General features: G+C 35.6%; 1 protein-coding gene across 2 annotated transcripts in view; it reads right to left on the bottom strand.

Moving 5' to 3' along the window:
* CUNH8orf34 (chromosome unknown C8orf34 homolog) overlaps positions 1-23,897 on the bottom strand; it is a 442,661-nt gene that overhangs the window by 87,172 nt on the left and 331,592 nt on the right. For both annotated transcript variants that reach the window (XM_032296290.1, XM_032296289.1), the window contains 2 exons: positions 20,787-20,872; positions 11,896-11,972 (listed from right to left, as the gene is read on the bottom strand). In XM_032296290.1, the coding sequence (XP_032152181.1) occupies positions 11,896-11,972; positions 20,787-20,872 (163 nt within the window). The remainder of the gene's footprint in view (positions 1-11,895; positions 11,973-20,786; positions 20,873-23,897) is intronic.

Below are 23,897 nucleotides of genomic sequence, written 5' to 3'. Positions count from 1 at the left end.
AAAAGAAAAAATCAAATTAATAAAGAAGAGATGAATTCTCAAAAATGAATGACACAAATTTTTTTTTCTTTCTATTTTTTTTAGACAGAGTCTTACTCTGTTACTCAGGCTGGAGTACAGTGGCACAATCTTGACTCACTGCAACCTCCACTTCCACCTCCAAGATTCAAACAGTTCTCTCACCTCAGCCTTCCGAGTAGCTGGGGTTACAGGCGCCGGCCACCATGCCCAGCTAATTTTTGTATTTTTAGTAGAGATGGGGTTTTGCCATGTTGGCCAGGCAGGTCTCGAACTCCTGACCTCAGGTGATCCACCCACCTTGGCCTCTCAAAGTGCTAGGATTACCAGCATGAACCACCATGCCTAGCCTCTAACAAATTTTATTTGAAACTATTGTTAAACCCTTACCTCACAATAATCACCAAAATAAACTCAAAATTGATTGAATAATTCAAGGGGAAAATGTGAAGAACTTTTAGGTAAATATTTATTGAAGATTGGAGAGAAAAAACTGTATAAAATAAATGGAAGGAATTAGAAAGAGAAAAATGTAGCTTCTGTATAATAAAAAAATTATTATAACATTAAAAGACAAAAGAGAAATTTCTAAAAATTATTTGCCACAAATATGTAATGATACAAATCATTATTTTTAATGCATAATAAATACCAAGTCAACAGTAAAATAAACTCTCCAAAAGAAATATTGCCAGAAACACAGAAAAAAAAAATCACTAAAATGTCTAATAAATATATGTAAAAATTATGTATTAGTATTTAAAGAAATTCACTAGTAAACCATAAAATCGAACTTCAAGGACAAAAAGTTTCATTTTATATTTATCAACATGATGAAACAATTTTGTGGGATTTTTACTTTTCATTTATAGATTTTAAGAGAATGCTTAATTCTGGCAAGAGTTTAGAAGGTTCCTGGTAAATATGACAAATGGCCTTCCTCTGGACTGTATTAAGACCTTTAAAATAGTTCATACACTTTAACCCTTTACGGACTTTAGCTGAGGAAAACATTGAGACACGGACTGTGATTTTTGTTCTGCAAAGCATTATTTTCAAGCCTCAAATCTCAGAAGCAATCTAAACCAGTGCGCCCCAACACTTTCACATCAAAACAAACATAGAAACTAATAATATTTGTACAGTACACAGAGGAACCTAGAATAGGCTGCTTGCACGGAATGAAACTCCAACCAGTTACCAGAAGGACTAGAATGCTCAGGTTCTGAACAGCATATCTGTCAGCAATCCCAATGATCAATAGCCTGGGACGAACTAGTTGGGGATATCCAACCTAAAAGCCTAACATTAAATCAAGTATGGCAACTCTGTGTTATGATTTAACGCTAAAACTAAAGTCTTAACTTTTAAAAGGTGAGTAATAGAGGCTACTTGGTCTAATTGATACTAAAACAGATAAGGATGCAATAATGCACAGTCATTAGAATTAGACTTCTAGAGAAATTTTACATAAGATTATGCTTATTGCCTTTAGCTTGTAAGATAGATGTAATTTGTTTTTTAACTTTCAGAATAATAAAACCATAATGAGAAAAAAAAAAAGAATATGCTTACTGATGTAAAGCAAAGCAAAGCAGAATGTAAAGCTTTTTATATTCAATTTTTAAAGGTTTAATTTCTTAAAAAGCAACTTTAATTCAATATAATCTAACAGCTAACATCCTTTCAATATAAACATATAAATATAATCATTTTCCAAATGTTCTTTTAATATGCATCATATTAGGTCAACATAATAGCAGGAATAAAAATATTTTTTCAGTTTGTTTAAGTCAGCTCAGTCTTCAGATTCAGAGCACAAATATGGTCACGTTTTACAATAAGCAGAAATACAACCTTGATTAGATTAATGTGGTTAAAAGGTTAAAAAAGAAACCCACAAATGTGTAAGCTTCTAAATGGAAGCACTGAGAATCCAACCATTTTCTGTAATCTATATAATTTTCTTAGCTGAAGAAGGAGAGGAACATTAAAGGAAACTCCCTTGTGGGTAATTTAATGCTTTTCCATTTCCACAAGGGATTGGATATTAAATTATTTTAATATCCAATACATACAGGGTACGTACTTCCCAGCACATACCCTGCACAATTCATAGTCAGAGCTATAGTGCTTTGCCTCGAACACAAACATCATCCATATTGCTTTTCTTCTCTTTAGCCCATTTCTATGGCAATCTAATGAAATTTGCTGCAGGTGACAATCAATTTAATAAGGAATTAGCAATAACTTCAACATCTGAAAATATAAAAGTATAATTTCCTGTTTGCTCATCACATTCAGAATTAACAGACTCATGACTGGGACCTCATGCTCTCATACATCTTCTTGGGTATTATTTGCCTAAAAATTAATTATACTTGTTCTGCATCAATGTATATTAGGCCACACTCCCCATTATTTTAAAAATTAAAGGCAAAATTTAGCTGATACCAAAAAATAATGTCATACTTTTATTAATGGAGAAAGAGTAAAATTATGTAAACAGACTTAATTAAAAACCACAATCAATATTTAAACATTTATTATGTCATACTTTATCATCTTAGGTCAGGTCATTTTTTTCCCTATGCAAATGTAACATTTAGAAGTTACATTTTCAAACTCATAGATGTTTTAAAAAATAATATTTGCATAGGTCTGGGCAAATATTTTCATCCTCAACATGTCAGAAATCAACAGACCTGAAATGTCAAAAGGAAAAATCCCACCAGATCCCAAAATTTGGTTAGATACCTTGTGTGCTATAGCACTTAATTTTGAGCAGCTTTATTGGCGTCTTAGCCTATGGGCCATAAAAGTCAAGTGAAATCCCACAGGCCAGAAGGAAAAAGAAATAGGAGAAACCTTTGGGTTGAGCAAAATGTATACTAATTGCTGGTCTTTAACATAAAATTCATTGCTACAGTTAGCTGCCAGCAATTTGCCAACATTATCTTTCAAGGGACAAATTCATCATAATTTATTATTCTATTTGGTGAAATTATAATGAATTCACTTCTTTTTCATTGTGTAAGAGTACGAGTTGAAATATGTTTAATTTTAATTCCATAAATGCTAGTTGTGTGCCTAGTTTTCCACGATAGATGTACAATGCAAGGAAAAAATTGCAACTTATTCATTCATTCATTCATTCAACTTTGCTTCTATTGCCCAACTATTTAAATCAATTTACATAAAATCACAAAGCCACTAAAATATGTGCAGTAATTTACATGCCATAAAATTATACTTGAGAATGAAACATAATATGGAACATGTTTTATTGGAAACTTAAAATTTTAAGTTGTGAGTATGATGAAACAGGCAAAATGTTTCTGTGGGCAGGGTTGTGTGTACAGTGCAACAATATTAATAAGAAACAAAATATAAAGCAGGAGTATCAAAATTTATAGTTAAATACATAGTGTAAAGGTCCACTAAAGAACCATTCCTCATCCACATTTTACACTGGAATTGTATTGGTACATTTTTTTAATGCTTCCCATGAAACCTAAGTGATAATTTTGTCATTTTATTTCTTTCAAATATGTAGATTTTTTCTTTCTTTGACAAATCTCACCTAGAATCAAATGTATAGATCTTTTTATGCATGCTTTACAACAGAAGAGGTAAAGATCTTGGAAAGAAGAAATGGATAGAAGAGTGAATCTCCAAGGAGACACATAGTATTTGGCTTGAGAGTAGCATGTATGTTTCTGGAGAAAAGAAATAAAAGGCATTTGTGCAACCTGCATATTGAGAAATGTCATATGACTTCAGTAGATTGCCAAAGTTTTCTTAAGTCTTAGCAATCAATATTCATTGTGTATAATTGAATTCCTCTTTTAACGTAATTCCCAAAAGCATTTAGGACTTATTATAAGAGGATTCCACTTTGCTAATTAACATTCAGTCAGCGAATAGAAGTACAAGAGGAACTCTGCTGACCTATGTACTCAATTGGCTGAATAAAAAAAAAAATTAACAAAAAGTAATTCACCTAATTCTTTCTTGTAAAAAGAAATCCATTTATGAACAATTCCCTTGCTGTCCAATCTTTCCTAAATTATACATCAGTTGTATGTGATACAGAAGATATATACATAGATGCTTCATCTTCATGTTTTCCAATTATAGTTATGAAAAGAATATATTTGCATCTTGTCCAAATTCATTATTTTTAAAGTTTATATCCATGGGATCTTGGGAAATATGGCATATGTAAGAAATTTCAATGTCACACACTCTGATCCAAACTTCACTGCTTGTGAGTAGAAGTAGAAAGAATCAGGAAGCGTGAAAAGGGAAAAAAACCATTCATTTCTCCCTACAGCAACAATAAACACAATAAACAGAATGTTTTATAACTAATCAACAAAACACAGTGATATGGTTTGGTTGTATCCCTACTGAAATCTCCAATTCTATCTCCCAGATTTCCCATGTGTTATTGGAGGAACCCAGGGGGAGGTTATTGCATCATGAGGGCCAGTCTTTCTCGTGCTATTCTTGTGATAGTAAGTCTCATCAGATCTGATGGGTTTATTAGAGGTTTCCACTTTTGCTTCGTCCTAATTTTCTCCTATCACTGCCATGTAAGAAGTGCCTTTCACCACCTGCTATGATTCTGAGACCTCCCCAGCAATGTGGAATTGTAACTTCAATTAAACTTTTTCTTCCCAGCCTTAGCCATGTTTTTAACACCAGTGTGAAAACAGGCTAATACAGTAATTTGGTACCAGTAGAGTGGAATATTGCTGAAAAGATACCCGAAAATGTGCAAGTAACTTTGGAACTGGGTAGCAAGCAGAGGCTGGAACAGTTTGAAGGCTCAGAAGAAGACGGGAAAATGTGAGAAAGTTTGGAACTTCGTAGAGACTTGTTGAATGGCTTTGCCCAAAATGCTGATAGCAATATGGACAATAAAATTCAGGCTGACGTGGTCTCAGATGGAGATGAGGAACTTGTTGAGTACTGCAGCAAAGGTGACTCTTGCCGTGCTTTAGCAAAGATACTGGTGACATTTTGCCCCTGCCCTAGAGATTTGTGTTACTTTGAACTTGAGATGATTTAGGGTATCTGGCAGAAGAAATTTCTAAGCAGGAAAGCATTCAAGATGTAACCCAGGTACTATTGAAGACATTCACTTTTATAAGGGAACCAGAGCATAAAAGTTAGGAAAATTTGCAGCCTGAATATGCGATAGAGAAGAAAAACCCATTTTCTGGGAAGAAATTCAAGCTGGCTACAGAAATTTATGTAAGTAACAAGGAGTCTAATGTTAATTCCCAAGACAAAATGTCTCCAGGCCATGTAAGAGAATGGCAGTCCCTCCCATCACAAGCCCGAAGGCCTGGATTAAAAAGTGGTTTCATGAGCTGGGCCCAGGCTGTGTGAAGCCTAGGGACTTGGGGCCCTGCATCCCAGCTGCTCCAACCATGGCTGAAAGGGGCAGGCATACAGCTCAAACTGTGACTTCGGAGGGTGGAAGCTCTAAGCCTTGGCTGCTTGCTCCTGGTGTTGAGCATGTGGGTGCACAGAAGTCAAGAATTGAGATTTGGGAACCTCTGCCTAGATTTCAGAAGATGTATGGGAATGCCTGGATGCTCAGGCAAAAGTTTGCTGCAGGGTTAGGGCCCTCATAGAGAACCTCTGCTAAGGCAGTGCAGAAGAGAAATGTGGGGTTGCAACCCCACACAGAGTTTCTACTGGGCCACCACATAGTGGAGCTGTGAGAAGAGGGCCACCATCCTCTAGATCCCAGAAAGGTACAGCCACTGACAGCTTGCACCATGGTCCTGGAAAAGCCATAGACACTCAACACCAGCCCAGGAAAGCAGCCCATGAAAGCTATATCCTGCAAAACCACAGGGGTGGAGCTGCCCAAGACCATGGGCACTCACTTCTTGCATCAGTGTGACCTTGATATGAGAGCTGGAGTCATTGTGAAACTTAAAATCTGACTGCCCCACTGGATTTCAGACTTGCATGGGCCCTGTAACCCCTTTGTTTTAGCCCGTTTCTCCTATTTGGAACAGCTGTTTTTACCCAATACCCATACCCCCAGTATATCTAGGAAGTAACTAGCTTGCTTTTGGATTTTACATGTTCATAGGTGGAAGGGACTTGGCTTGTCTCAGATGAGACTTTGGACTGTGGACCTTTGGGTTAATGCTGAAATTAGTTAAGACTCTGGGGGACTGCTGGGAAGGTATGATGGTTGGTTTTGAAATGTGAGGATATGAGATTTGGAGGGTCCAGAGACAGAATGATATGGTTTGGCTGTGTCTCCAACCCAACTCTCAACTTGAGTTGTATCTCCCAGAATTCCTACATGTGTGGGAGGAACTCAGCCGGAGCTTATTGAATCGTAGGGGCCAGTCTTTCCCGAGCTATTCTCGTGATAGTGAATAAGTCTCATAAGATCTGATAGGTTTATCGGGGGTTTCCGCTTTTGCTGCTTTCTAATTTTCTCTTGCCTCTGCCATGTAAGAAGTACCTTTTACCTTCCTGCCATGATTCTGAGACCTGCCCAGCCATGTGGAACTACAGTCTAATTAAACCTCTTTTTCTTCCCAGCCTTGAGTATGTTTTATCAGTGGTGAGGAAATGGACTAATACATACAACATCTGGCAAGATTAAAAATAGTCAAAGTTACGCCCAATCTAGCTCAGCACTTTATCAAGATAATTCCAGATTCTCTAACTTTTGGACTGAGCTTACCACAGATATTTTCTTCTTAGACATACACTTTTTTTTTCTTCTGCCTTCTTTCTCAGTAGCTTCCTCATTCTAGGATGTCTTTTCGTACTGCCCTGCATTCTCAGATTCCTCTGAAGGTTCTGAGCAAGGCTAATCTCTTATGCTGAACTGTACTGATCTCTTTCTCTCATAAAAAACTACCTGATCCAGTCCCTCAAACTCTTGCTTTTCACCACCTACTTAATCCAGTGAATAACTCTACCTATACTTCCAACTCACTACAGCATCCCTCCAGTGTGTTGTTTGATTACTTTGGAGTTTTCACTATTATTACACTTGCCAAATTGTGTAGCAAACAGCTGTCTAGTGGCCTGACTCCTCAACATGACTGCAAACACTTAAAAGAAGCACAGGTCAGGTGCCATGGCTCATGCCTGTAATCCCAGCACTTTGGAAGGCCAAGGTGGACAGATCACTTGAGGTTGGCAGTCTGAGACCAGCCTGACCAACACGGCGAAACCCTGTCTCTACTAAAAATACAAAAATTAGCTGGGCATGGTGGTGCACACCTGTAATCCCAGCTACTCAGGAGGCAGAGGCATGAGAATTGCTTGAACTCAGGAGGCGGAGGTTGCAGTTAGCTGAGATTGCACCACTGCACTCCAGCTTGGGTGACAGGGCAACACTCCATCTCAAAAAATAAAATAAAATAAAAAAGATATTGTCTACTGATAATGGCCTAATACTTATCCCTTTTTCATTGCAGGTGTTAACAGTGACCCAGTGCCTAAATACAAATTTGCAAATAAGTACCCTTTGTGTGGAACCCAACAAGTTCTATGAAAGAGAGTTTGGGCACTGGGAACCATGAGTTTTTGTCCTTCCCTGTCTATGTGACCTGAGACAAATCACAAGATCTTTTGGAAGCTCAGTATGCTCCTCTAAAGCTAAGTAATACTACTTCACAGCAAGGTGGTCAGGAGAAAGTGACAAGCCATGGGAATGGCAACTTTCAGACACCATTGGTATTAAATATGTGAAGCACTTAATTAACAAAAAGTACTGTACAAATATGCGATAGCATTACTACTACTATCACCCTAGTCAATTTTATATATCTCTCCAAGTTGATAAAACTTCTCAAGAGAAGAATATACCAAAAGCACAACTTTTAGCAAACCCTGCTCATTTTAGGAAACTTTTTTTTACAGAAGTTCTTTTAATTTTCTTTTCTACTTTAAGTAAGAAATGATGACCAGTTACATAAAGTCTTACGAGAGTCAGATTATAATGAGCTAGTCATTACTGACTAATGAATACAATAACTTTAAAAATTTACAAGGAAAAAAGAAAAAATGTCAGATATTTACTATCAAAGGCCTTTCTTAATTATCTTTATCTTTCCTTCACACCAAAATGTTTATTTAATACTTTTAAAGCAAAATTGATTTTTCAAGATTAAGGAAGATCATGTCTGTAATCCCAGCACTTTGGATGGCCAAGGAAGGAGGATTGCCTGTGTCCAGGAGTTCAAGACCAGCCTGGGAATCATAGCTAGATCCTGTTTCTACAAAACTGAAAAAACTGCCTGATGCAGTGGTGCACACCTGTAGCCACAGCTACTCAGGAGGCTGAGGTGCTGAAATGAGAGGAATGACAGAGCCCAGGAAGTCAAGGTTGTGGTGAGCTGTGATGGCACCACTGAACTCAGCCTGGGTGACAGAGTTAGACCCTGTCTCAAAAAAAAAAAAAAAAAAAATTAGGAAAGCCGAAGAAATTACGCAATTCAAAATTGTTGATATTAAGTGCTCATCAATCATTAATCTAAAATAATATATTTATGAAGATAAGAGGTCATAATCAATACCTGCTGTTTGGTGTTTTCTTTTCACGATTGGCTTTTTGTTGGTTTACTAAATGGCTTTCCCTGACAAATCCAGTTTTAACCTGCATAGGCTGTACATACACTAAGAGGCAGTCCAGAATACAGAGGAGAGGGAGAGGGAAATTCCAGAAGAACGACTTGCTTATATGGAAGAGGATAAAAATTCAAATGTAAATGTTGCCTCTACATCACTTAAATATTCACAAAATATTCAAGAAATATTCCAAGCACAGGGTAAGCCACTAGTAAAAAGCAGTTTCCAAGAGTCTGTTTCCCACTTATTAATATACAATACTCAACATGGAAAGTTAGCAAATAGAGACAGCCAGTGTTGAAACTACCTTAAATGGTTTTCAACATTTGTGGCATATTTATATTTGTACAGGATATGACTCAAAATTTTCTTTGAAGTATTTCGTATTTCTTACCGTAATAAAGAAAAAGAGTTGCTTTGTTCCAATTCTTCATTAATATTTAGATAAAGTCCCAATTTTCTTCATGATTTACTAAAAACATTACCCTAAGAAATACTACAAAAGTATTCTTCAGAAAACCTACATCTAAAATATCATTATTTTAACAAAATTAACTTATATTTTAATCCATGCTTTTCTCATAATAAAAGCAGCTACCATCTAGAAATTGTCTCCTTCAGGGTCCTGACATTCATTCATTTATTCATGTATTGTTTTTATTCCACTTAATTCCAAAAGGATTTAAATGTGTAATACGATATTCACTGGAATTGAGAATTTTCAATGCAAAATCTAATGAATGTAAACAAAATACAAGTTTACCTATAACAAACTTTTGCACTGGGAAAGCACTATGTGAGCACTGTGGAAAGAAAGCAAAGATCTCTACAAGCCCATTTGAAATGACTCATGAAAAGTTTGGTCAAATAGAGCTAATTTCTTTTTTCTTTGCATTTTTATGTATTATTAAGGAAGCCAAATACTATAGACAGGATGTATCTTGATTGGAGAAAACGATTAGAAGAAGAATTTAATAGTATATTTTAAGTAAGGCATGAGGGAAAAATATGGACCTTGTGGAATTCACAGTTGATAAAGCTTTGTAAAAAGTGATGAATGACAGATTATCACAATCTAAAGAACATCATGAGATTATGGAGAAATACTAAAGTTTATAAATGGCTGAACATTTCTTAAAAAATAAAATTAATGCAACAGTAGGTTATAATCCCCAAATCATATTTGTTGCAACCTATGTACTCTATGTGAGAATATTACTTGGAACCCTAGATTTGGTTGTGGCATAACTCACATATTCCAGGGGATTTGGCAAACAAGGATATGTTCAGAAAAAGCATCAAGATACTGAAATTTTTTGAAACTACCCAATGTAAGAATTGGTTAAAAGCACGGACTGTGTTTTGACCTAAAGATTTAAGTCTCATTTGGGACATGCTGGTAGTTTCTAATATCTGAACATCAGTTAATTGTAAAAAGGACTAGATTTAAGCTATCACTGCAGGAGTAGAACTAGGACCAATGTTTGTGAGGAATGGAAGACAATAACAGGAATAAACTTTGTAGAAGAAACAGAAAAGTACTAAAAATATTAAAGATGTACAGTAGAAGGAAAATTGACTAGTTCCCAACTCCTGATATCACTGTTCTCTTAACTTTAGGAACTTGGTTTATTTCCATAGCTTTTCCGAGTTTCTGTTTCCTCATCTATAGGTTAGATATCCCTGGGTTGAATGGAGGAATGAAAATTCCATAGTTGAAAATGCCAAGGTAAGAGATGGGAAATGCTATACTGGATGGTTACCATGCTTCTTTTAATTTCTAAGATATTACCATTTTATTGTAAAGGAAAATATAATAGTTTTTTATCTTATGGTGAGGAATTATTGCTAAATTATGCATTCAGCATACATATATATGTATATATATGTGTGTGTGTGTGTGTGTGTGTGTGTGTGTGTGTATTATATTATGGGCCTACAGCGTGTAGGTACTCTTCTATGGATGTAGAAGTGAAAAAACTGTGCAAAAATTCTTGTCCTGGTAGACTTTATATTATAGTGGAAAGAAATGGACAGTAAAACAAATATGTAAATTATATCACATAGTAGAAGTCATAAGTACCATATGAAAAATAAAGAAGGAAAATGTAAAATTTTAAGTAGCATCAGGGAAAATAACATCTGAGCAAAGATACATTAATTTTATCAGTAATTTTTAAAATTAATTTTATTAAGAAGTTCATTGGAAAACTTGGTGCTTTTAACTAAATCCTATGATCTGAATAATGTTTTAATTCCTGTTAATTTCATCACAGTGTTATGGGATGAACTGTGTCCTCCTAAAATTTCTTATGTTGAATTCCTAGCCCAAGTACCTCAGCATGTATTTGGAGATGAGGTCTTTAAAGAGGTAATTAAGTTAAAGGAGTATTAGGGAGGCTCTCATCCACTACCACTGGTGATATTGGTGATGTATCACCGGTATTAAGTGATTAGGACACAGACATGTACAAAGGAAAGAAGCAGTGAAGCCACCGGGAGAAGACATTCATCTACAAGGTGAAAAAGAGACCTCAGAAGAAACCAGCATCGCAACACTTTTTCTACCTCCAGAACTTAGAGAAATTAACTTTTTGTTATTTATGCTACCCAGTCTTTGCTACTTTGTTATGACAGCCCTAGCAAACTCAGAGAATACAGATGCATACAAATCCAGTCCAACTATTATGTTTAAGATAATTCAAGATTGCATTAGTTATTTTTATAGAACTCAAAATATTTTATGAACTTTGTATTTAGAGTTTATATAAAATTTATTATTTGGAATTTATATAGAATTTCAGTATATTTATTCTTTTAACCTTAAATTACATTAAAAAATCTTAAACCTAATGGTTTGCTCCCAATATATTATATTGAAGACATACAGTTTAACAAAAATATCATATCACAAGGACTTCACAGCTAAAAATAGCATGCTTAAGTCATATGTAAACTTTTAGGATATGTAAAATATTTGTTTTTCTATCAAGATAAGTACAGTTAAACTTATTGAAGTTTAAGATGGCAGGTGATAATCTTTAGCATGTTCACATGCACAAGCAGGTAGCTAATAAAACCAGAACTTCACGTTTCCCATCTAGTTCAAATCTTCCTCCCCAACTGTTGAAACAGCTTAGAACAGCCTAACAACCAGTAAGAAAGCTGACTTTATTATATTTTATTTAGGTTTTCCTATTAGTAATTTAAATGTTTTAGCAATTAAAAAAATAAGTAAATGAATATACTTACAGGTCCCATTACTACAGATGCCTTCTCAAATTCTTCACCCTCCTCCATTAGTGCTTCTTCAGTCCCAGGTAAGGAATCTATTTTAATTTTTTAAAAAAGAATAAATTATAGTCACATATTACTTATTAATTCTCTGATATATAAACCTGTTGTGAGAAGAATAAAGTAACAGAGTTGGTTGTTGAAAAATTCATAGGGTTTGTGAGTTAAAATAGAACATGAAATAATATTTACTTAGCTTAAAGACAACTTATGAAAAATGATAAGCATTTTTAATTTAGAAGGGCACAATGATATCAGAAATGTGCAAGAGCCACCATTCTCTTAGTTATACAAATAAAGCAACATTTTTTGTGTATAATTCAGCTAACTGTTGAAACATAATTATATTTAGTGTCCTCCTTCTGTTTTATGATTTTATAATTATTTATCTATCAATTTTCTCCTTTTTGGGGGGGTTACACAATTTAAATACTATTTTATGCTCTCCCTTTTAGATGGAATGGAAAATTCTGAACAAAAGCTCAGTGGAAGATGCACATTATTAAATGGTGGTAGGTTTTCCATTTCAGTATATGAAGCAAGAAGTTGCAATTACTTAGCCTGAATTGAATATATTGACGGGTGGGTGAGTAGTGGCTTTCAAGTATGTGAACAAAATGATGCAATATTTTCCATATGTCTTCTGACAACGTAACAACCTTTCGAACAACAGGTTCTATGGGTTATAAAGAATTCTATCATAGGGACAGGTAAATGAAGCAACTAGAAATAATCTATCCTGAAGACTGTCAACTTCCCTTAATTGAGTTTGAGCTCCTACTTTTCAAATAAAAAAAAATCAGTTAAGGGAAAGGTATTTTAAACCACTGGATTTAGAAATTGATTTCTTATATTTATTAATACTTGAGGGAGTCATATAAAGTCCTAAAGATTTTCCTTTAGCTTCATGTACATATGAAGACAGATTTTTTTCTGTTGCATAAAATGTATACTCTAAAAAGAATTAGAGCATAAAATCTTTCAAACCCTTAATGGCCGCAGAACACCCAGGAGACAATGGCAAGCTTCGTACAAATCTGTAATCATAGCTTTGGAGTCATAGAGCTCTCTCTATCTCTGAGAACTCAGAATTTTATGTTCAAGAAGACAAGTTTCTAAGTCCTGGGGCACATAGTTTATGCAGATGTAAATGTGGATTTTGTTTTAGAACACAGAATGCCTTCCACCATAAAACTGACTTCGAGAGAAACACATCATTCTAGAGTTGTAGGCAAATTTAAAGATTTTACTTGCTACCTTTCCTAACAGAACATAGATAATAAAAATAAACAAGTTTTAGTGGATAAAATCAGGAGAGATAATGAGAATTATACCAAATGCAAAAGTATTAATCCACTTGTAAAGAATATTTGAACCTCCAGCTCCTAAAACACTATTGTAAAGGTGACAATAAATTTGTTAAATTAGGATACAAATTAAGCATAATTCAAGTCCTTCTAAACTGAATTATATTCTGCAGAACTGTGAGCAAATGCTACTATAACTTTAGCATTCACTCAGCATGCTTCCTGTTTTATTTGTGTATTGAAGTTCTTATTTGAGTAGTCTATTGACTTAATAAATACATAACATTAAAATGTTCTATTCTACATTACAAAGCAAATTCTTTTCATATATAGGACAAGAAAATCTACCCTCTCACGGATTTGCTAAATTTTTTAAGTTAGAAATATTATAAATGAGTTTTCAAGCTCTTATCCATGAGTAGTTAATGGTTTTTAAGTGATGTCATTTTGCTTATTTATGTATTTATTCTTTCATTCATACATTTATTGTATTTGTATATTTGTGTATTCATTTATTCAACAAATACTATATACCAACACTGTATCAGGTGCTTTTAAAAGAAGCTGAACATTTTCCATGACATTTTCTTTCATGAAATTTACTTGAACACATTTATAGGGAAGTATTAATTTTTTAACAAAGATGAGCATTTATAAAGAGAGAGTATTGGTAACTTTGGATGGTTTACATTTTGTTCTGTTTCTGTTTTTGTTGAATTCTCCCTGGTTATTGGTAACATATCCAGAGGGGATAACTATAAGTACTGCCAGAACATTTGAAAATTTACATAACTACTATTTTTGAAAGTTATGAAGTCATATGGATACTGCCAAATATTCCAAATCTAATAATAGAATACCAATCTAACAAGATAGGAGGGACCACAGACATCATAAAAATAAAACCTTGGTGTTTAATGCTTGGAGCAGTAAACGCTATTGTTTATGTGTTCCAAGTACATTGCTTATTAACAGTAACAGGTGAGTAAATATGTGTAAGCTGTTTTGCTCTGTCTACTCCAGAGCAATTTCTTTTATACATTATTTTCAAATATAAGTATTTATTTTTTTAGCTATTTAAAATAACCTATGGGTGGGTGGGAAATGAGTCCCTAAATTTGTCAAATATTACTGTTTATCTTATGTCCTCATTTTAGAGAAGAAGAAACTGAAGCATGGAAAGATAAAGTAATTTTACCAGAAATCTAATAATCTGTCACAGGACTAAAATTCAGTCCTGTGGTTGATTGGACATGTTGGTGGGAACCTAAAAATCTGTAGTTTATTGTAGTGCTTAGTTTCATCCAACTTTTTTTCAGCCATTATTTTTACTTTTGCTGCTTATGTCACAATAGATTTTTTTATGCACAAAGTTATACCTATTTATAGAAATATTTATGTATGTCTAGCCAAGTTCAATGTAGATGCACAGTTGACATAAAACTCACAGTAGCACTTTTGGATAATGCCAATAATATTTAATTATTGGATCTAGTCATTTGACTAACTTAAGTAGAAAAGAATGTACTAAATCAGAAACTCATATTCTGGAATTTGCAGATTAGGTATACTAATAACTAAATGTGAAGAATGTAGGAATAGGCATTTCAAGAAGGGAGCTTAAAGTATAATTTGCAACACATTATTGATACATTATTTAATTTCCCAGGAAATTTGAGTCCTTATAATACTCAGTAATTATGTAAATGAGATTGTTGAAGAATATATGGGCACAGATTGGTAAATTGGAGTTAATTTGATAAAATTTTAAAAATTAATGGAAACTAATTAAATTGTATCTGTCTTGTGTCTGGCTTTGTATTGGGCATGATGGGTAATGTAAGAGAACTTCAAGAAGCATGTAATTGAAGTAAGAGAAACAAACACACAAGAAGCAATTCAAAAACTATTAGGAGCTGAGAGAAAACTATCAGAGAGACTTAACATGATCTTAGAGCAGATGATCTAAATAGGCAGACAAGGGAGGGAAGAGGCCTTATTGCTAGTCAGGAAAGGATGGCATAAATCAAGGTACACATGCAAGAACATCTATGAGCAGAAACCAGGCTGACTCCAGAAACAAGTGTCAACGAATGGCCAGCCTGGGACCTTCATGTTGCTAATGACACATTACTTAATGTTCATTGTCAGGGTTAAAAGTCTATTATAAGGACATACCATTTCATCACCATTATAATAGATTTGAGTATGTATAAACTATGGCCATTTCTTTATATTATGCTACATTGGCATTGGTTTATGTTCCCCTAGCAGTTTTTAAAAAATATTTATTACATAATATTTGACATATAAAAATAGAACATCTGTAAAACATTTATATAAATATAAAATATATCACATCTATTAGTATGTATGATATATTTAAATTACAAATGGCAATGACAAAATAAACACCCCAAACTACCACTTAATAATTAGGGCATTTCCAAAAACCATATATCTGCAGGCTCCTTCCTTATCCCAACGCCCAGCCTCCCCTTACCCCTGAAAATAACTAATATTTTGTGTTTATCATTTCCTTCTTTAAATATAGTTTTGTCACTTATGTTTTCCTAAAGAACATATTATTTAGATTTCTTTTTGGAGCTTTATAAAAATGACATTCTTTGACTTGCTTTTGTTCAAGAAGCATTAGGCTTTTAAGACTCATTTTACAGTAAGCTGCAACTTCCTTATACCAGACTGGGAGAACCAACTGCCATTTCAGTTTGGCCGCTTGAAATCAGCCATGGTGGGAATATTCACACCACGGAAATCAATCTCTACAAATCAAGGCTTCCTTTTTTCAGGAAAACTGTTGTTGTACATTTACACAGTAGAAACTTGAATGCCTTTCAACTACATACAGGGGACCTGTTTGTACATCACCAATTTTATCCATCCCCTGTATGTAGTTGAAAGGCATTCAGATTGCTACTGCGTAAAAAAAATTCACAATTTATCCACTTCCCGGTCCGTGAACATACTACATATTTCATGCTACATGAAACCTGTTTCTCTAAGGCATTTACCTAGAAATGGAATTTCTAGGTTTTAGATTATATAAATGCTGAAGATTTTAAGATAGTGGAAAACTTTTCCAAAACTCATACAGCTGTGGTATATGAGTTTCTTTTCATCTATGACTTCACCAGCACTTAGTTTTGTCAGCTTTCTTAATGCCAAACAAAAGGTTGTAAAAGAAAAAGGACTGTATCTCTCCATGGTCTTAATTTGCTTTTCCCTGATCACTAAGGTAGTTTAAGTATTTTTCATCTGCTTGTTGACCTTTTGTGTTTCTTCTCTGTAAAATGTATACTCAAATCTGTTGCTTATTTTTTTTACTGGTTTGATTATTTATTAAATTGTAGGTGTTCTTCATATTCTGAATATTAGTCTTTGATCAGTGGCAATCACACTGCAAATATGTTTCCCTATTTGTGGCTTTTCCTTAGGCATCTTTTTTATTTTTAATTTTTTTCAATAGGTTTTTGGGGGACAGGTGGTGTTTGGTTACATGAATAAGTTATTTAGCGGTGATTTCTGAGATTTTGGTGCACCCATCACCTGAGCAGTGTACACTGCCCAACGTGTAGTATTTTATCCCTCACCAGCCCTACCCTTACCCCAAGTCCCCAAAGTCCAATAATACATCATTCTTAGGCCTTTTCATCCTCATAGTTTAGCTCACACATATAGAGAAAACATATGATATTTGGTTTTCCATTTCTGAGTTACTTCACTGAGAATAATAGTCTCCAATTCTGTCCAGGTTGCTGCAAATGCCATCATTTTGGTTTTTTGGGGGGTTGAGTAGTATTCCATGGTATGCATATACCACATTTTCTTTATCTACTCATTGATTGATGGGCATTTGGACTGGTTCCATATTTTTGCAATTGCAAATTGTGCTGCTATAAACATCTGTTTGCAAATATCTTTTTCATATAATGACATCTTTTCATCTGGGTAGATACCTAGAAATGGGATTTCTGGATCAGACGGTAGATCTTCTTTTAGTTCTTTGAGGACTCTCCATAGTTTTCCAGAGTGATTGTACTAGTTTACATTCACACTAATAGTGTAAAAGTGTTCCCTCTTCACCAAATCCATTCTTCACCTTCTTCACCACACCAAAATCTATTATTTTTTGATTTTTTGATTATAGCCATTCTTGCAGGAGTGAGGTGGTATCAGTGTGATTCTGATTTGCATTTTCCTGATAATTAGTGATGCTGAGCATTTTTCTGTATGCTTATTTGCCACTCATATATCCTCTTTTGAGAAATGTCTATTCATGTCCCTAGCTCACATTTTCATAGGATTATTTTCTTTTTTCTTGCTGATTTGAGTTCTTTGTATTATAGATCCTGAATATTAGTCCTTTGTCAGAAATATAGATTATGAAGATTTTTCTTCCACTCCGTTTTCGGTTTTCTGCTTGCTCTGCTGATTATTTCTTTGGCTGTGCAGAAGCTTTTTAGTTCAATTAATCCCATCTATTTATCTTTTTATTTTTGTTGCACTTGCTTTTGGGTTCTTGGTCATGAAATCTTTACTTAAGCCAATATCTGAAGGGTTTTTCTGATGTTATCTTGTAGAACTTTTATGGTTTCAGGTCTTAGATTTAAGTTCTTGATCTATTTTGAGTTGATTTTTGCATAAGGTGAGAGATGAGAATCCAGTTTAATTCTTCTACATGTGGCTTTTCAATTATCCCAGCACCATTTATTGAATAGTGTTCCTTCTTCACCAAATCCATTCTTGTCCTTTCCCCCCTTTATGTTTTTGTTTGCTTTGCTGAAGATCAGTTGGCTGTAAGTATTTGGGTTTATTTCTGGGTTCTGTATTCTATATATGCCTATTTTTATAATAGTACCATGCTGTTCTGGTGACTATGGCTTTATAGTATAGTTTGAAGTCAGGCAATGTGATGCCTCCAGATTTGTGCTTTTTGCCTAGGATACCTTTAGATATGCAGGCTCTTTTTTGGTTCCATATGAATTTTAGAATTGTCTTTTCCAGTTCTGTAAAGAATGACGGTGGTGTTTTATTTTTATCATATTACCAGAATTGTTTTTCCAGTTCCTTCTAATTTGTGCAGACTATGTTGTAAGGAAAATGTAGGATTCAAGAACTGCTGTTCAGATTCTTTTGTCCCTTAGTGTGATCCTTTGATGTTGTGTACTCCCTGCTTACCTAGGAATGGGGCTTCCTGAGAGCTGAACTGTAGTGATTGTTTTTGTTCTTCTGGGTCTAGCTTTCCAGTGGAGCTACCAGGCTCTGGGCTGGTACTGGGGAGTGTCTGCAAAGAATCCTGTGATGTGATCACTCTTCAGGTCTTGCAGCTGTGGATACCAGCACCTGCTCTGGAGGAGGTAGCAAGGGAGTGAAGTGGACTCTGTGATGGACTTTGGTTATGTTTTTGTTTAGTGTGCTAGTTTTGTGTTGGCTGGCCTCCAGCCCAAAGATGGTGCTTTCAAGAGTGCATCAAATTTTGGGAGGCCGAGGTAAGCGGATCATGAAGCAAGAGATCGAGACCATCCTGACTAACATGGTGAAACCCCGTCTCTACTAAAAAACACAAAAATTAGCTGGGCATGGTGGCACATGCCTGTAGTCCCAGCTACTCAGGAGGCTAAGGCAGGAGAATTGCTTGAACCCAGGAGGCGGAGATTGCAGTGAGCCAAAATTGCGCCACTGCACTCCAGCCTGGCACCTGGTGACAAAGTGAGACTCTGTTTCAAAAAAAAAAAAAAAAAAAAAAAGTGCATCAACCCTATGAGGAGGTTGCAAACTTGCCCTGAGAATACCTGGTTAAATATTCATGTTTCTCAGATGGTAGGGAAGACCATAGAGCTCCCATGAAATTATACGCTTTGTCTTTGGCTACCACAGCAGGTAAAGAAAGACCACCAGATGGGAGCGGGGATAGGTGTGTCTGAGCTCAGCCTCTTTTTGTGTGGGGATTGCTGTTTCTGTTGTAGGGGATGGGAGTGTGGTTCCCAGGCCAGTGGAGTTATATTTTCAGGGGGATTACGGGTGCCTCTGTTGACTCATACAGGTTGCCAAGGAAGTGGGGTAAAGCTGGCCATCACAGGCCTCACCCAGCGCCATCGCAGCCCATAGCCCTATGGGCTGGTCTCACATACACTGTGCCCCCACAAAAGCACCAAGTTTATTTCCAGGCAGCAAGGGACCAGGGCTGAGAACTTGCCCCAGACCACGAGTCTCCTTGTCTAGAAAGCAATCTCATGGGTTTTTGCATCTAGGGAGCCTGCAGTGGTGATCCAGTTCCTTCACAGTGTCTGTGATTCTCTCAGCTTTCCTGATATGTTTCTGCAGTACTTCTTGGAGCAAAAGTTCATGATGTAAGTCTCCCCACGCTACTCTGTCTGTCTGAGTGGGAGCTGCAAATTAGTCCTGCCTCCTATCCACCATCTTAATCCTGAGCTTCTTTGGGCTTCTTTTGATAAACAGGAGTTTTTAATTTTCAAGAGTTGAATGTTTCGATTATTTCTTTTATGGCTGGAGATGTCTATGTCTTGTCGAAGATGTCCTTCTCAATCCAGGTATAAGAAAAATACTTTCCTATACTTTATCTTCTAACCATCCACGTTGGATGTATGAACTGTGTCCTGCTATAATGCATCAGCAGGACATATAATATGTGCATATATATATATATAAAATTAATATAATGCATCAGCATTATAGCAGAACACTGATGAAGACATGATGTACCTTAGATAGCATTGGAGTTGCATTACCTGTACTTATTTACATATACAAAAATCATTTTGAATTACTCTGATATTAAGTTTGTTTGCTAAGTTAAGGAATCTCCATTTTGTACTATAGAAAATGGAAATGGAATAAGCAGCTTTATTTTCAGAAAAATAATGAACCAAAGAAGGGTGAGACAGTGCAAAGAGTGCAAAAAAGGCAGTTACACTTGAAGGAAGGAAAAACTCATAGACAGGCAGTAACAGGGCAAATAAAAACGAGGCTGACTCAGAAGAAAAAATTCTGAAGTGACATTGACATAGTTGGAGACTAACTTAATACAGGGCTGGGAGAGAGGGAATACATATTGTCAAGTATGATATTGACATTTCTGCCCAAGAAAAATGACTGGATCAATGATGTGAGAATGGGCGCAGCAGTTATAGCAAGTGACAGACAAGGGGCAGAGAGACAGTTCCATTTTCTAGAGATCCAGCTGACAATGTGGATTTCTAAAGACAATTTTGAATTAGTGACATAATTTAGGGAGCAGCCAACACAGAGTAGATCAGTTTGGACCTTAAACAGAACAGGTATAAAGAATTACTCCTTAGAATTCACACTTCTCAATTCCTGCTCTCCTTTGCTCTTATCCTGACACAAACAGCCCCAAGGAGTGTGCGAGCAGTAGGTATGTGACCTGCAGCTACAGAGAATTCATGCAAGGGAAGATGTTTGGTTTAGTTTTTTTCTTTATTTCATTAATCTTTAAGTGCCACTAGAACTGCAATAAATACTGTTGGATTTAAAACTTACCGAAGGAATCTGGGATTTTTTCATCTGGAGAATGGAGTACAGGTAGTGCCTCTTCTGTCCTTTCTGCCAGGTTGTCTCCTTGAAGCCTAAATAATTAAAAATGGTCATTGAAACGTCTCATAATATTAAATTGTGAAATGTCAACTAGGCATCATGGGAGATATGGCTGTGATTTTCTAGACTCTAAACTCAGATATGCTTGTTCAAAGTAGAAATATAAGTTCACTAAAGCCATTTTAATATAGGATTTTTGCTTTTCTAACCTTTAAGAAAAAGTCTTCTGTATTTCCTCTTACATATATGCCAGAATTGGTCTACGTAGAATCTACTCTTCCTCTTAACCTGACTGTAGAAAGGTTTAGAAGCACATACTTTCAATAAAACCTCAAAAGGGAATTGAGTGGAAGGAAAACAAGAGGCCAACACAGCAGGGTCTGGGAGTCATAAAAGGGTTGTCCCAATTCCACAGAGGTTTATCAAACACTGTCTTCCAAATCAACCAACCTAAGCTTCAAGGTCTGTGGGTCAAGATATGTCTCAGTGGTGGAAGTAAAGACTTCTCATATGTGACTGCCCAGGCTTCTCATAGACACTGAGCCTTCCGCAGGAGAGGACAATAAATGCAAGCATAATTTATAAGTATACTGGGTTCAAATGTTATGTAAGCTGTAATTTTTGTAAATGTTATAATTCTCAGCCATTTTATATCTTTGCTTCTATATACTGCAGCAGAATCTCATATAATTTGCTTTTTGACTTTACAATTCAAGCATATATACATATCTCTTTATCTTTTGTATAATTATAAACAATGTAAATTATATATACACCATAATTTTTATAATATTAAATTCTGTACATCCCTATATCTATTATACATTTATATTTACTTACTACCTTCTGTATATAAAATCACATTTACTGTATTATATAAGAAAATTAAAGAATTCTCAAGGGGAATTCCCTGATAGTTGTAACATTTTCTGTTAAGTTTTGTATGATTTTGTACTTTTACTTAATATTTTAAATTTTTCCTTTGGAAAACAGGCTACTTTAAAATAAATAAATCAGGTATATATTTTTCAAATATTCCCTACTATTTCTTAATTGTATTCACCTTGCATAATTAATTTTAATATTCAGCAATATCAAATATTCTGTTTTGAGCTCTCTTTGTCCAAGACCATTCTATCAAAATCATATCAAAGAGAGAAGGTACAGAGGTGCATTAAATATTAAAAGCTGTAAGTAAAATTTATTGAAAATTCACAATGAGCCAACACATTGGGATATTTAACGTTAAAACCCTAGGCCAGGTGTGGTGGCTCACTCCTATAATCTCAGCACTTTGGGAGGCTGAGGCAGGAGGACCATTTGAGGCTCGGAATTCAAGTCTGCAGTGAACCATGACATGCTGCTGCACTTCAACCAGGGTGACAGAGTGAGCCCCTGTCTCTAAAAGAAAAAATAAATTTTTTTAATGCTAAAAAGAAAATAAATCTCCAACAGAGACAGAAAGAAGCAAGATCTAAAAATGGTACTGTAATTTTTGTTTGCTCATTGTATAAATCAATAAAACAAAATGTTTATTTAGCACTTATCAATATGCCCCAGCATAAGCCAAATGTCATAGAGATGCAAAGAAATTATACCTGTCCCTGATTTCACAGGCTTTAATGTAGCTGAGTTGAAGAGACAAATGGCTATGGACAGAAGCTTAAAAACTCAACAAATTGGGTGGCCTAGAAGTTGACTTGTCTTTGTCCACACAGTGCCTTCCAGATACCTTAAGAGCTGAGTTTACCGTGACTTGGCACCAATTCCATTGTGGAATGCTTCACAGCCCTGCCATCCTCGAGTGCTTTGCCAATGTTTCCCAAGCTGTAATCCACACAGCACCACTTCTGTAAGAGGTTAATGGGCACTGTGCAAACAAGGGGTGTGTGGGCAAGTCCGGGAAATAGAGTCTAAATAAAAGTTAAATTGTTTTTTGTTTTTTTACCATAAGAGTTTTACTCATACTACCAAAGCTTTTTGCTTTGCTTTCTAAAACTCCTTTTCCATGTTAAACAAAGTCCCTATATTTTCAACCCCTAAATAGAATGTTCACTGCTCCTCTTTTTCATATTGGAAAGTCTCCCCTAAGAATATCACATCCCTTTTCTCTAAGACTCTTCCAATACCTGCTCTCCCAGGGAGGCTGCCTGACCCTCCAACCTGAGAGGGCACAGGATTATATATAACTTTCTTCTCTCTGCTGGCAACAACTTGGCTCAGGCTTAGAATTTTTTTCTTCAACTCAAGCATTATTATTATTCTGGGTGATTCTGGTATTCATGTGTACCTACCTGCTCATCTTAAAGTCCCTTGACCTCCTCAGATTTGGAGATCTTCCCTTCCACCTCACCTTCCTTAACCCAAGGACAGGCAACTTGAAATTGCTTGATGGCAGAAATCTGTGAGTCCTGTGTTCTGTTCTCTGAAAACAAACTCACCTTCTTCAGGCTCGCTCACAGTGTGATTCTCCTTAATGCTTTCTATCCAACCAAATATTAACAAACTTCCATTTCCCTCTTCTTTCTCCTGGGTATCAGGGAGTGTCCCCTTTTGCTTTTTTGCCTTCCCTGCTCAGTTGGGGCTCATTGTCTCAGCTCCCCTGCACCCCTGTCCTCTGTCGCTCCTGCAAAGGCAGATTCCAAGCCTATATTAACCTACCATTTTCCTGCACATGTGCCACTGAATGATACTGGAGAAAATCATCATTCTAGGACTGGTAGCTACAAATCAGTGATCTCTAACTTTAAACTGACACTTCTTGGTTATTTCTTTTTTTCATTCCTTTCAAAGTCTTTTCAAAAACTTCATCATCAGCTTTCCTCTGTGTTACCCAGAAAAATTATGTAATCAGGAGTAAAGACCTCAACTTCCCCTCACACCCCACCTCCAGAATTATCTTCACCCTGATCTGTATTCACCACCTTTCCAATGCACAGAGCGCAAGAGGCCCTGTCTCCTGCGTAAGGCTTAGATTTCCCATTATGCTGGAGATTTGGATCTCAATGTTTCGTCAGTCTATTTCATCCACTATAACCCCATCACCAGTATTTATTC

Source organism: Sapajus apella, unplaced genomic scaffold (assembly GCF_009761245.1).
Source record: "Sapajus apella isolate SASKATOON/1434 unplaced genomic scaffold, GSC_monkey_1.0 scaffold35, whole genome shotgun sequence".
NCBI lineage: Eukaryota > Metazoa > Chordata > Mammalia > Primates > Cebidae > Sapajus > Sapajus apella.
The sequence above is the reverse complement of the archived record's forward strand: the minus strand, read 5'-3'. Positions and strand labels throughout refer to the sequence as shown.